This window comes from Pleurodeles waltl, chromosome 4_2 (assembly GCF_031143425.1).
Source record: "Pleurodeles waltl isolate 20211129_DDA chromosome 4_2, aPleWal1.hap1.20221129, whole genome shotgun sequence".
In the NCBI taxonomy this organism is placed as follows: Eukaryota; Metazoa; Chordata; class Amphibia; order Caudata; family Salamandridae; genus Pleurodeles; species Pleurodeles waltl.
This window is the reverse complement of record NC_090443.1, coordinates 462307076-462320343: the sequence shown is the minus strand read 5'-3', so window position 1 is coordinate 462320343 and position 13268 is coordinate 462307076. Positions and strand designations below refer to the sequence as shown.

At 42.0% G+C, this 13268-nt stretch overlaps 1 protein-coding gene across 2 annotated transcripts in view; it reads left to right on the top strand.

Annotated features, from left to right (window-relative positions):
* The window catches only part of COL5A3 (collagen type V alpha 3 chain), a 546803-nt gene that overhangs the window by 178755 nt on the left and 354780 nt on the right, over nt 1–13268 (top strand). For both annotated transcript variants that reach the window (XM_069231786.1, XM_069231785.1), the window contains exon 4: nt 803–965. In XM_069231786.1, coding sequence (XP_069087887.1) covers nt 803–965 — 163 coding nt within the window. The remainder of the gene's footprint in view (nt 1–802; nt 966–13268) is intronic.

Sequence of the window (13268 nt, the reverse complement as noted above, 5' to 3'; positions counted from 1 at the left end):
AAAAATCCATAATCGTGAATATGTAGTGAATAATTTGTGTAAATTCATGAATTTTCATGAATATCGTGCATGACAATGCAAAATTATTTTAAACCCATAATTTACCCCTAAAACACACCTATATCACCTGACCCCTTATGCCTCTTTCAATTAGGATTTTCAACCCCAGGGACTGTGTATCACAAAACAAAAAGACAGCCACAACTTTCAGGTCAGTTTGCAGTCTCCAAAAATACTGACCAGATTTACACCAAATACGTGAAAGCACAATCTGCATACCGAAAGCTAGCTTTCTGCCAAATCTAGTGAAATTTCATCCAGCGGTTCGGGCTGTAGTCGTGTCTAAAGGTCTTATGGGAATTAACATGGAAAATGCAACTTTTTTGACCCCCACCCTTTTTCTTGGCCCTTGCTTGATGAATCACCCAAAAACTTTATGTGCGCAGCAAGACTCACTGGGGTACTTTTTTTGGAAAATTTTGAGAAGATTAGTCAAACAGCACCAAAGATATAGGCAAGTGAAAAACGCTTTTTCTATGGAAACATGGTCCTAACTATAAATATCTAGCTGTGAACGCCACTAGTTAATATAATATATATATATATAGTTATATATATATCACCAAATACATATATGTGAACTTAGGTGTAGAAAATATCAGTGCTTACTTACCTGATATTTTGTCATTCAATATTGTGTCCACAACACTTTGTGCCATTGAGATTCCTACCTCAATATTTCAGGGACACACTTTTTATACATATGCTCATTATGAGTATTGGTCTTCCTTCTTCTCCTTAGGTGGCACCGGATAGCAATCAGTGTGGAAGGAAAGAATGTAACGTTAATTGTGGACTGCAACAAGGAACAATCACACCCTTTGGATCGTGGCGACAATCCAGTCATCAGTACGGAGGGCGTAACCCTGTTTGGGACTCGGCTACTTGATGAAGAAGTGTTTGAGGTGAGTTTCCTTCTCTCGCATATAATGGTTCATCAACACTTGCCTTACTAACGAAATATAAAATACATAAACAAAGACCTCTGATTTGTACTGTTACCGCCTGTTTAGCCTTGCAAGGCCATCATCCTCTCCTGATCACCAAACTCGGTCTTCTGCCTTAAACTAGTTTTGCCACAGCGAGGTGCACTTCATCGTTGCCACAGAGTTATCACTATCAGCATCTACTGATTAGCTTTGATACAATGTACCTCAAATGCCTTTGAATGCCTTGGTGGCTGGTTGATCTGTCACTGGAATGTGCAACTGTTAGAGGTAGCAGTGAATTTTCTGAATATGCCAGTATGTTTAATAATCACCCTTTTGTCAAATTGTATTTGGTCTTGAACGGCTTTCTCTATTTTGTATTTTTCTCAGCTTTTCAACAGAAACAGTGCAAACATCATATATCTTCTAAATCTTCTAAATGTTTGAGTCCACGCTGATTCTAATCGTAATTAATTTATTTAGTCAAATAAGAAGGCATATTATAGATAAACTGAAAGCTCCTTTCCTGAGCCTCTCTTATTTTACAACGCATACATTTTCTGCACCTCAGATTTTGAATCGCAAAATATCTATGAGATACATTTTAAAGGTACACTTCAATAGTCATATTGCGTTCATCAAAAATAAGCTTAGTGCCCCCTCATTTTTATCAAGACTCGTTGGTCTCCATATTGAAGAACTTGAAGCAGACTGTATATCAAAATAAATTTAGACTGAGTAAGATAACAAAGACTATTGTCCAAAATTAAATACATTATTTTCCATCTATGTCTATTTTTTTAACAACCATAAGCAATCAAAAACCAAAACAAATCTTGGCTAACCTTTGTGTGCAATAGTGGCCAGCATCTGCACAATAGTGAAGTTCACTCTTGACATCACTAGGTGCTCTCTCAAACCAATGGGATCTGGAGGAAAATCTGACCAACAAGGATCTTAACACTCACAGATATTGGTATGGTGCTTTGCCGAGTTGTATTATTTGAAAATGGAGTAAGCACGAAGTGAAGGAATTTTCATTTTTTCTACCATTTTTTTAATGCTATTTTCTTTGGGGCAACTTTAAAGGCATCATTAGTTGTGCAAAGGTGGTTCTTTTCTTCTTTACTTCATACTACATATTGCAATTTGCAGCATGTTGAATGCATTTGTACAGACAAGCCTATTTCATTTTCTGTGACCCACATAATCGAGTCATAAGTGTATTCTTCAGCTATCGGTATTTTCAGAGATTCTAACAGCATGTTGCAAATGGTCCTTTTGTTTACATAATGAGGTTCTCAATGTAAATTGAAATAATTTTTAGCGTTTAACGAACGGGCACTCATTTTGATGACAAAATAAACCAAATGTATTAAATACCTCAAAGTCCAAGTGGCTCCTCATAACATTTAGATGGACTACATAAGTAGTTATAGATAACCATTTAAATAAGTGTGGGGCGGGGGGCTTTTCTTCACAAATCTTTGCCGGTGCTATCAAAGATCAGGGTGCCAAATCACAAAGCGGTGTAGCCTTGAGCCCACCTCGTGTCTTTCTAATTCACCACCAGGCTTTCCAAGTCCTTTTATTTCACTCTTGCAGGTTGTTTCTCATTTCTGCTTTTTCCCTTTGCCACTGTTTTCCGTCGTTGTCATCCTTCTTCTTTGCCCCTAATGTGTCTAAGGTCCATTGAATAAAAATGGGTGCCGGTCCCTAAAAAATGCGTGCCTGTGGGTCCCACCTTCAGCTGCGGGCTCAAATCAAGCACAGATTTAAATGAAACTACATATTCCTCAATGATCCTACCAAATTATTTAAAACACTTACAGAGTATATTTGTGAATAGAGTGCTATGAGATGATATCTTATGCTTGAGGAAAAAAAAACTCCAAAAAAACTCAATTTACAGCATAGGTAAAAGATAGCACAAATGAATTGTTACAATAGCTAGGGACACGTTTGGGATTCAGATTGCAGTACATGTGATGCACTAAACCTTGGTATAAAACAATGACTGCACAGAGACATTTCTCATACAGTATTCATGTTATATTATCATATACCCATACAGTACAGGCAGGGTAGTGCTTTGAAGAACGCGCCAAGATACACCAAACTGGAAATGAAAATACAGGTGGTGTTCTTTGCTCACATAGAATAGTGAAGTATATGTCAAGATCTGCAATTCCATGCTTATATTTTTCTGCATCTTCCATCAATCACCGGCTCACCAAGAAATGCCACATAAAAACATATAATTAGGAGACAGCTTTCACAATGGTCGTAAACTGTTTGCGATCACTGATTACAAAAGAGGCCTTTGCAACAGATAAGAGAGAACAGCAAACAGATACACAAACACGCACATTATTTTGGAATTAAAACAGCACAACTGTGAAACAACTGTTTTTTTTCTCCTAACAGTTCTGTGTTTTCAGACTAAACCATCACTTTATAGAGATTAGTGTTTTAAATGGTTTGTTTTCTTATATCTTGAGTAGTGCACTGGTGTTTCTAAAAGCTGCAGTAAGCTGCAGTGTTCGTATCTGTTTGTCTGACCTAACTTTATTCCAACAAGGGCCTTACTTGATATAATATTCCACAAGTTTGCCTTCAGGTTCGGGTTTGGGGTTTAGCTCGCTAGTGCTGTGGTGCAAACTTCACCTCAACCGAAGACAGACCAAACAAACACCCACTCAGTACATAATAGACAGACCCTACCACATGCACCCAACACAACACTAAATTGACATAGCCAGCAACCGTGTGACACCCAATCTCACTTTCCATCAGACAATGCCCTTACACAACAGCCCTCCAGTCTGTCTTAAAATGCAGCATTCTCCAATAGAACACACTAAGCACAATCCTGACACCAAGATGTTCACAACAAAGCATATAGGCCCTCATTATGACACTGGCGGTCTTCTGACCGCCAGGGCCATGGTGGCGGTTTCACCACCAAGAGGCTGGCAGTGAAGACCTCCACATTTTGAGTCTGGGGGTTGGTCTCTGCCAACCCGCCACATCCCCGCCTGTGCCGCCAGGGTGGTTTGACCTGCCGGGCCGGAGATCAGCATCTCTGACCCGGCAGTCCAATGAAGACCACTGGCGGTATTAGGATCTGGCTTTCCACTAGGGTTTCCGCTGTGGTAGCTCTGCCATGAAAACCCTGGCGGAAAGGCTACCAGTGACAGGACATTTATTTCCTATCACCGGCTGACCACTCCCCCACCCCCACCTGCAAGCCCAATACCCCCTCCATACCGGAGCCCCCAACCAGAACAGCGCCCTACTCCCCCATCGCGCACCCTCCCTTCTAGTGCAGCACCCCCAACCTCCCCTTCTAGTGCAGCGCTCACCAACCTCTGCCCACTTCCCGCACCACCCCCTATTGGTGCAGCGCCCCCCACCCACCCTCTAATTCAGCGCCCACTTCCCCATCCCCTGCATGTACGCACACAGACTCACACACACACCCCACATACACTCATTCAAGCACCCCGCATACACTCATACTCTAACACTGACATACACGCATTCACTCACAAGCATCCATACAAGCATACACTCACAAGCATCCATACACGCATATACTGACAAGCATCCATACACGCACTCACCTCAACTTTCATACACGCATCCAACCACGCATACATATATTCATACACCCTTACACACATGCATATACACACCTATGCACACATGTAGACAACACCCACTCACACATGCACACACAGCACCCACCACCCTTCCCCCCCTTCCCCTGTCGGGCAATCGACTTACCTTGTCCGGCGAGGAGGTCGTCCAGCAGGAAAGGGGCACTTCTACCACTGGCAGCGCCTCACCATCAGGACTTATTACTGTTAGTAATATGGCTGGTGGAGTCCTTTGGCAGGGCGGGCCGGTGGTGGAAACGCCCATGCGCCTCTGACCACCAGCACGACACCTAGAGGATTTCCGCCCAAAATGTGGCGGAAATCCTTCAGTGCTCGTGATCTGGTGGGGGGAAGACCTCCAGCACTGGTGATCTGCTGGCACCCGTGGCTTTGGCAGTCTTGGCAGAAGAACGCAAAAGTCAAACTGAGGGCTATAGTTTTTAAATGCTGCCAACATAAAAATACCACCCGCATAAAAGAACCACTTAGAAAAAGTGTGTGTCACTTTCACATGCCCACACAGTTGCATCCTGGCTAAGCACCTGACAGCTGAAGTCTGTTTAGAAAATAATCTGCATAGGCTGGGCAATGGACAACTAATCACATTAATTTAGAAGAACAAATGGCCCTGTCCTGCAGTACACCCATTTATGCACATAATTTACCCCAAAGAGCGTTTTCTGGATCAAATTTTTTTTAGTTTACATTGACCAACTTGGTTAACCATTTATAAGTCACACATTTAATAAGTGTCTATTAACCAAGACGGCCAAACAAGTATACACAACATATCGATGTAAATCCCCAAGCATTATAAAAAGAGCACCAACTTTAAGAAAGAACTGCTGCGACACCACACAACATAACACAACAAACACACCACAGCACAATACAACATATATCATAAGATAACATAAAAAGTCCAACAGCCAGTTTAGTGGCTGGGGTGCATGAATGTGTTATACAGAGGCACAGTGCAGGAAGAGAGATAGACTTCCCACAAGGCAGTGGGCTTCCCCAGTTACTCGTGCCTGAGGATTTCCGAAGAGAGAGCTGAAGGTCGGAAAGATTTCTACATTAATGTGGGGCGGCTCCGACCCTTTTCAGATGGTAATTAGATTCCTGGAAGCTTTTTGGTTCCCTCGCTGCTTCTGGCAGGCAAGCCCTGGGAAATGGGCTGCAGAGAAGCTCGAGGGGGCGGAGTGGAAAAACCAAAGGGGTACATTAGTGCCCTGGGATTGGTCACCTTTGTTAACCCTAGCTATGTGGCTCAGGATTTGTTGGTCACTAGCAGCAAATCTCACAGATTTTGTTTGAAATGTAGCGTGAATCTGTGTTTACAAGATTATTCGTATAAATCATCAACTCATGCATGGAGGGAATTCAACAGGATGTGTTCGTACTGTTCCACTTTTTTTTAAATAAAAGTAATAATAGTTTTAATGATATGGTTATGAGTTGGATGTTTTTGTGGAGCCAGTTAGCCGCCTTCTGACTGCTTCAGTTATTTTTCAGTTGCTGTTATTATGAAAAAAAGAAGAGTGACGGATTTCGGGAAGACCAGATATCAGTATTTAGTAGTTTATTTCTGATTGTATATATCACTGATGTAACCCGCCGGGTGTGGAGTGCTGGGGACCTGTACGCAGAATAATCGAATAGAGTGCGAACTCTGTAAATACATAGAACAATGCAATAATAACAGACAGGTGGATCAATGTCTGCAAAATACGCAAAATAATGCACCAAGACCCAGTCAGTGAGAGGCAATAGCATAGCAATCATTTTACATGGTTCTATTTCTACATTTACTTATTCACCACGTGCCTGAGTGCTGCCTCTCAGACACTTCACAGCACTAGTTTCAGCCTCATAATGCCACCATATTACCACATTATCTTATATTTACTTTCCTACTAAAAGTCGAACTTGCACATTACACTGGCAATTCAACTGTCTTCAAAACATCATCTTTTATTCAAAATATTTTAGGTGACAAAAGTTATTACTAATGATACTGAGTGCTGGTATCACTAAATCTAATCTTAACAATATATATATATTTTTTTGTAAACATTTTTTGATTAAATTCTCTGTTTATGTGTGTTGGTTTCTAAATGTGTGTAAGCTATATGAAAAATGTAGGTGTTTGAGCGTGAATACAAACCTGCCGACTAGCCAGTGTCATGCGTCCCCCTTCTAATCCATCTTTTTAACCAAAAACGCTTTGCATGATGTGATTCTTGGACGTAGTTCAACATTTTGTGAACATGCGCCTACAAATGTGGATTTTATTGTGATTGAATTTAATTTAAACAAGTGGTTACTAGTACATTCAAGTTTCAAGCTACAAAACAGCATAAAAATACAAAAAATATTCATGTCAGAAATTGTTCCATGCTGTGATAAGCCACAAGTGCTTTCAGAATGCAAAACCTGGTAACTACATACTGTAAATAGTATGTAAAAGTTCTTAGTCAGCTAGAAGCACAATATTACAAGCACCCATCATGAGCCTAAAAGTCTCTCCACCTTTAAGGCTCTCGCTTCAAAGCCAGGTGTGGCTAAAGGCAGTGCTTAATTTGTGCTTGTTGTGTCTGGTGCGGAGCACCGGCACTTATTTCTGAGGGCTGGCGCTTAGCCTTCTGTCACAAGCATTTGCTGCGAGCAAAAGACACGTGAGAAAGACGGATGAAGAGAAAAACGAAAAAGCGTCAGAAACTGGAAAAGCAGGAAGCTGACAGAGTGAGCTCAAGGGGCATGGAGTGGCTTTAAATGGACTGAAGAGGCCCGAGGTAGCTTCAGCATTACGCTGCCTCAGTATTAAGGGCTCGCACTTTTAATTTTAAGAGGAGGGCTTTGAGCACCGGCACCTGTTTATTTACAAATTAAGCACTGGCTAAAGGTAACACTCATGACATGAGCCTGTTATATGGCTGTGAAATGCAATGAAATTGCTGCCACCATTTTTGAAAAAAATATTTTATACACACAGTGGCTATTTTGTAAAAGTAGAAGTGCCATTGCTCAGATGTTCGCGGTCGGTGCTAAAATGTCGGGTGCCAAATACCAAAGCTAGAAAGCCTTGATTCCAGCTCATGCCTCATTCACCCACCGCCACACATTCACTGTCTCTCTTATCCCACTCTTACAGGTTCTTTTTCATGCTTGCTTTTTTTCCTTTTTCACTGCTTCTCTGACTTCCCCTTCCTCCCTATTTTCCCTATTGTATGTTTCTCTCTCATATTCGAAGTCTGAAGACAAAAAAATGAGTAGTGATTCCCAAAATTCAGTGCTGGTAGGTGCTACCTGCAACCACCTTCTCAAATTAAGGACTGTATATAAGTCCTATGGGAAGTCCACTTCACTTACATCTAGTCTAACACATTTCTTAAAAACTGTGGAGTTATGAACCAATGTTCAACTCATTTCACAAATCTATCAACATTTCCAATAAGAATATTTGAAAACTGACATGGAGGTGTAAATCTGTATTTACTTATGGAAATTAAAATAAAACCTTGAATAGTTAAACCATATTGGTGGCATTCAGCAGCACATTAGTGTCAGCAGATCTGCATGTAGAGTTTGTGCTGAAGTAATGCAGTTGATATACCTAGGCTCATGAATGGCACCCTTACTTCAATGTTCCTACATGCACCAACAAAAAACATGGGTAGAACATCTTTGTCTCTTCAAGCAGCTAAATTATGGAATTCACTACCCACACACATAAGATCCACTGACAATCATCCCAGATTCAGATTAGTCAAGAACTGGCTTCTCCCCACATGATAACTATACTCAAAGCAGTATTCACAGACATGAAAACCTATGATTCTCAGGGCATAGAGATTAAGTTGTCACTATATATGTGTCATTGTACATTGAACTCAGCTTAATGTTATAAGCAGATACATTTATTTAGGGAAAACTGTATATTACACCACAAGATCCATGTGTATTGTCATAATTTCTGCTTCTATGTACATACATAGAGGAGTTTACGTCCGCTACCAACCTTAAGAAATGTGAAATATTTGCATGCTTCACCAGAAGATAAATGCATACATCTGATCATGTAAATATTGCAGGCTCAATGCACATGTTGGTATGTATGTAGAGGGGATTTTCACATCCAATAAAACCTTAACAAGTGTTGTGTGTTAGGATATATACATATATCTATATATATATATATATATATATATATATATATATATATATATATATATATGTACATATGAAAATGTAAGTTTTTTGCTATAAAAAATACTCCTTTTAACCTTTGTCCCATCCCTCCCCTCCTCTCTCTGACTTATCCCAAACCATTCTATCTACTATGAACCCACAAACATCCTTCTAAAACCTTCACCTCCTTGCACTTCCCTTTTCAAATCTGTTTCCATCATCCCGTCCCTACTCTAAACTCTACTAAACACACACGAATTTTAAGGACACACACCTAACACAACTAATGCCAAAAAAACCTTCTAGTTATCTATTATTAACATCTAATCTTTGGTTTGGGAGTAGAATGCAGAGCGCTTCAATGCCGTGTCAGGGGTAGTAAGCGCTATAAACATACTATAAATACCATTATAATTTGCAATTACGTCATACGTTGTCATTGAATAGGCCTTGCACACAAGTGTAGTTAGCTATCCATAGTGCTGTTTTAGCAGTAGCACTAGGCCCCCAGGAGTGTTTGGGGCCCATTTGCACCCCAGTCATAGACAACAGCTGTTTTTTAACCTTCCAGACGTTGAGCGGAGGGACCAGGAGTGAAGGTAGGGGGCTGAGGAGATTGCGGGCTATTTCCCTTGTTCGCATAAGACTCAGTGGCACTTTAGCGATGCTCCCTCCGAGTCATTCGAAAATAGCTATTGTGTAGTCAGAAGCAAGATTTAGCAAGATAGACTTTATTATGATAACATTCAATTGAACCTTTGCTCTGTTATAATACCCATGCCAATGTAAATTATGAATAACCTAGTTCCAGATAACAACTGTATTGAGCCCAGTGGGTCGCATTTACTTCCAGTGGCACAGGACGAGCACACACGCTAGTATCTTCCCACGAGCACACATTGACACCCAGACACAACTTATTAAAACATTTTCCATTCCTCCAAAAAACTGCATCAATTCTAATCTTGTAGCGATCTTCATATACTGTCTTCTTTAACAGTGGGTGACAGCTGACCAACTGGTACATTTGTTTCCCAAGGTGGACTGGATTGTTGCTGTGCCTTGTTTACAGAGCCTTCTGCCGTCTTCCCTTAGCTGTGGGTTGCAAAACATTTTCAATCCCCCACCGCTTTTGTTTGTTCTCAGACTCTCAGCGGGCAGAGCTAGCTTACAGATAATTAACATGGAAAAGGCATGTCGGCAAGCAACTTGTCCAGGATGAGCACATATACACTGACTGTTGATTGGGCCAATGCCCTTCACAACCAAGCAGCTGAAGAGGGCGAAGAAAATGAAAAACTAGGGATGGAAAGACAGGAGGAAGGAAAAACTGTTCAAAGGAAGGAAACATTAGAACAACTGCCCTGTGGGAAAATATGAAATCGCATTACACGCTCTGTCCAGCTGGTTCTTTATGCAGTAAATGTAAGAATGAGTCATTGGATAAGTATGTATTTCATTTTAACTGAACTGTCATGATGTTTGTATTCTTTTGTTAATTTTCTAAATAAACGTGAATATGCAACTTGCAAAACTACATGGTAGAATCCCAGATCTCTCAACTTTTCAAATTCCAAATTTGAGTAGCTTAGCCGGTGAAGGCTTTTCTTAGAATTTTGGTAGTAAGGCTAATGACACCCCAGGCAAATCATGCTCAGCTATGTCTATATGCATTCTAGTTGATCAATGCTGATTATGGGCAGGGCAGCAGCCAGGTCTCAGGATGTCTACACTTCCTGGGAGCTCCAATTGGGCCCTGTTTGCCTCCCCTTTTGGGCTCTTCTGGGGTCTAGGTGCCACTACAGATAAGGCCCTGGCCCTGGCCGTAATCAGCCTTTTAGATAGGTGATACTGTTACCCTGCTCGTACAAACATCCCTATGTGATGGACTGGGGGAAATAATTTTGTCTGCAGCAGGAAACTGACATCCTGAGGCTCCTTTGGCTCACCACCATCCTAGCTGCAGTGCTGCTTAACAAACTGTAGATCAGCAGAGCGTCTGAGGTATGTGTAAGAGGTATTTGGAGATTCCAGCGCAGTGTGTGTTGCCATAGTCCATCCTGCTGGTGATGAGTGCATGTGTGTCAGTCCGTCAGGTGTTCTGAGGCATCCACATAAAGATTTTTTTCAGGATACGTAGAATGTGGAAGCAGGAGGTGCACACCGAGTTGACTCGAGTCTCCATGTTGAGCTTGTCATCTAGGACGATCCCTAGATTTCTTACGTGATCTTTGGGTGTGAGTGTTGGCCCTAGCTCTGACGGCCAGCAGGTAGAATCTCATCGACTGGTCTTGTTGCCGAAGTCCCATGCTTCTGTCTTGTTGGAGTTGAGCTGCAGGCACTTTTTTATCATCCAGCCTGCTACCATGGACATGTAGTTGGTGAAGATTTTCTGGTGGTGGTTGTTTTGTCCATCAGCGAGAGGATGAGTTGATGTCAAGTGATCGGATGACGTTGGTGAGTGGTGATATGTGTTGGATGAAAAGGGTGAGGCTGAATGATGATCCCTGTAGGACTCCGCATATCAGTTTCATGGTTTCTGATGTGAAAGGTGGCAGTCTGACACTTTGGGTTCTTCCTGTGAGGAAGGAGCAGATCTATTGAGGGTGGATCCTTGTGTGCGAAATTTGTGGAGTCTTCTGATGAGGGTATTATGGGAGACAGTGTTGAAGGCCACAAAGAGGTCGAGCAGGATGAAGGCTGCTGTATCTCCTGAGTACAGGATCATCTGCATCTCATTGGTGTTGATGATGAGTGCTGTTTCGATGCTATAGTTTGTTCCAGATCCTAATTGAGTGTTGTATAGAAGATGGTGGAGTTTGAGATGGATTGTACGTTGCTTGTTGATTGCCTTCTCAATCACTTTGGCTGGATAGGGAAGCAGGGAGATGGGTTGGAAGTAGCTCAGTTCATTTGAGTCATCTCTGGGCTTCTTGAGGAGGGTGTTGATTTTTGCAAGTTTCCATTCATCTGGTAAAGTAGAAAATGCAATGGTGTTGTTGACTTGGGTCAGGGTGATGCTCATTGGAAATTTTTACAGGTTGTAGATGTGGTGGGAGCATGGTTCATTTGGGCCACTGGGTGGATGGTCTGCATTACTGCCACTATGTCATTTCTGGTGAAGGTTGTCCATTTGGTCAGGTGGCTGTCTTGGTTGGTGGTGCGTATGTTAGTAATGAGTTCTCTGGGGTTGGGTTGGTGTGTGAAGTTGCTGTAGATGTTTGCAATTTTGCTGTGGAAGAAGTTGGATATGTTGTTCCAGAGTTGCTGGGAGGCAAAAATGTTGGTGACGGTGGCTAAGGGCGAGGTGAAATCCTTAATGATCGAGAAGATGCAGCTGTTGGAGTTTCCTTCAATACGGTCCACTAGTGCATTTTTCTTGGTTCTCCTATTTGCTTGTGATAGTGTCTGAGTGCAGTCTTGTAGGTAGTTCTGTTGATGATGCTGTGGCATGCTCTACAGAGGGACTTTTTGTAAGAGAGGTGGAGTAGTGGAAGTATCCAACTGCTGAGTCATCGCTGTGTGTCAGAACTGTGACACAGCAAAGTGGTACTTAGCAAAGCGATTGGGGAGTAGGATTTAGTAAACAGTTCCCTCAAGATCACCTGGACTTGTGGTCCCCCTACAAGACAAATTGGAAAGTTCCCCACCTTCATTGTGGCCCCCTAATGGGGTATGATCTAGAAGGCCTTCCTTTTTACTTTAATTTCAAGGGGCAGTGCCTGGGCGGGAGACACAAGGGTTTGACTCTGTCAGTAAAATGACATGCCACATAATGATAGTGGCAAGTAGTTCTGTAGGGCTGGAATTGTTGACCTGAATGGTTTCTTTTGATTTGTTTCACTTTAGCCTGCTGTACACCAGCCATCTAGTGGTTCCAGGGAATATACAGAGTTAACTGGGGGTGAGAAAACATTTGTGAGGTCACTTAATCCCCTGCATGGAGATTTATGTGAGGAAACAGGAGCAGTTAAAAAGTGGTGATGGGCATGGAGGAGAAACATGAGGGCATTTTCACAGAATATTGAAGTTGGATCAACGGCTGGAGACTACCAAGTGCAAGGTGTAGACATTAGTGGAAGAGAGTGCAAAGACCCAGGCTGTGCTCAGTGACATGGATACATCTAACCAGAAGACAGTCGAGTCCCTTATGTTCCTGGCGGGGGAAATCAAAACTCTGGCTTGTCTTCCGACGAACACCTGTCTTATGGTGTGTTGGGTGTACCTAAGGATAGCGTGTAAGAGGCCCGCCATAGAAGAGGAACGATGTATTCGCTTTTGTATTGCCCCCGGAATCAGATGCTGGGAGGGCTTGAAAATAAGGCTTACAGGCTCTCCACCAAGTAAATGAAATCTGATGCCTCCTCTGATAATTCAGTGCTTGTAACAGTGGAATCTGAAAATTGCAGATCAGAATCTCTATACA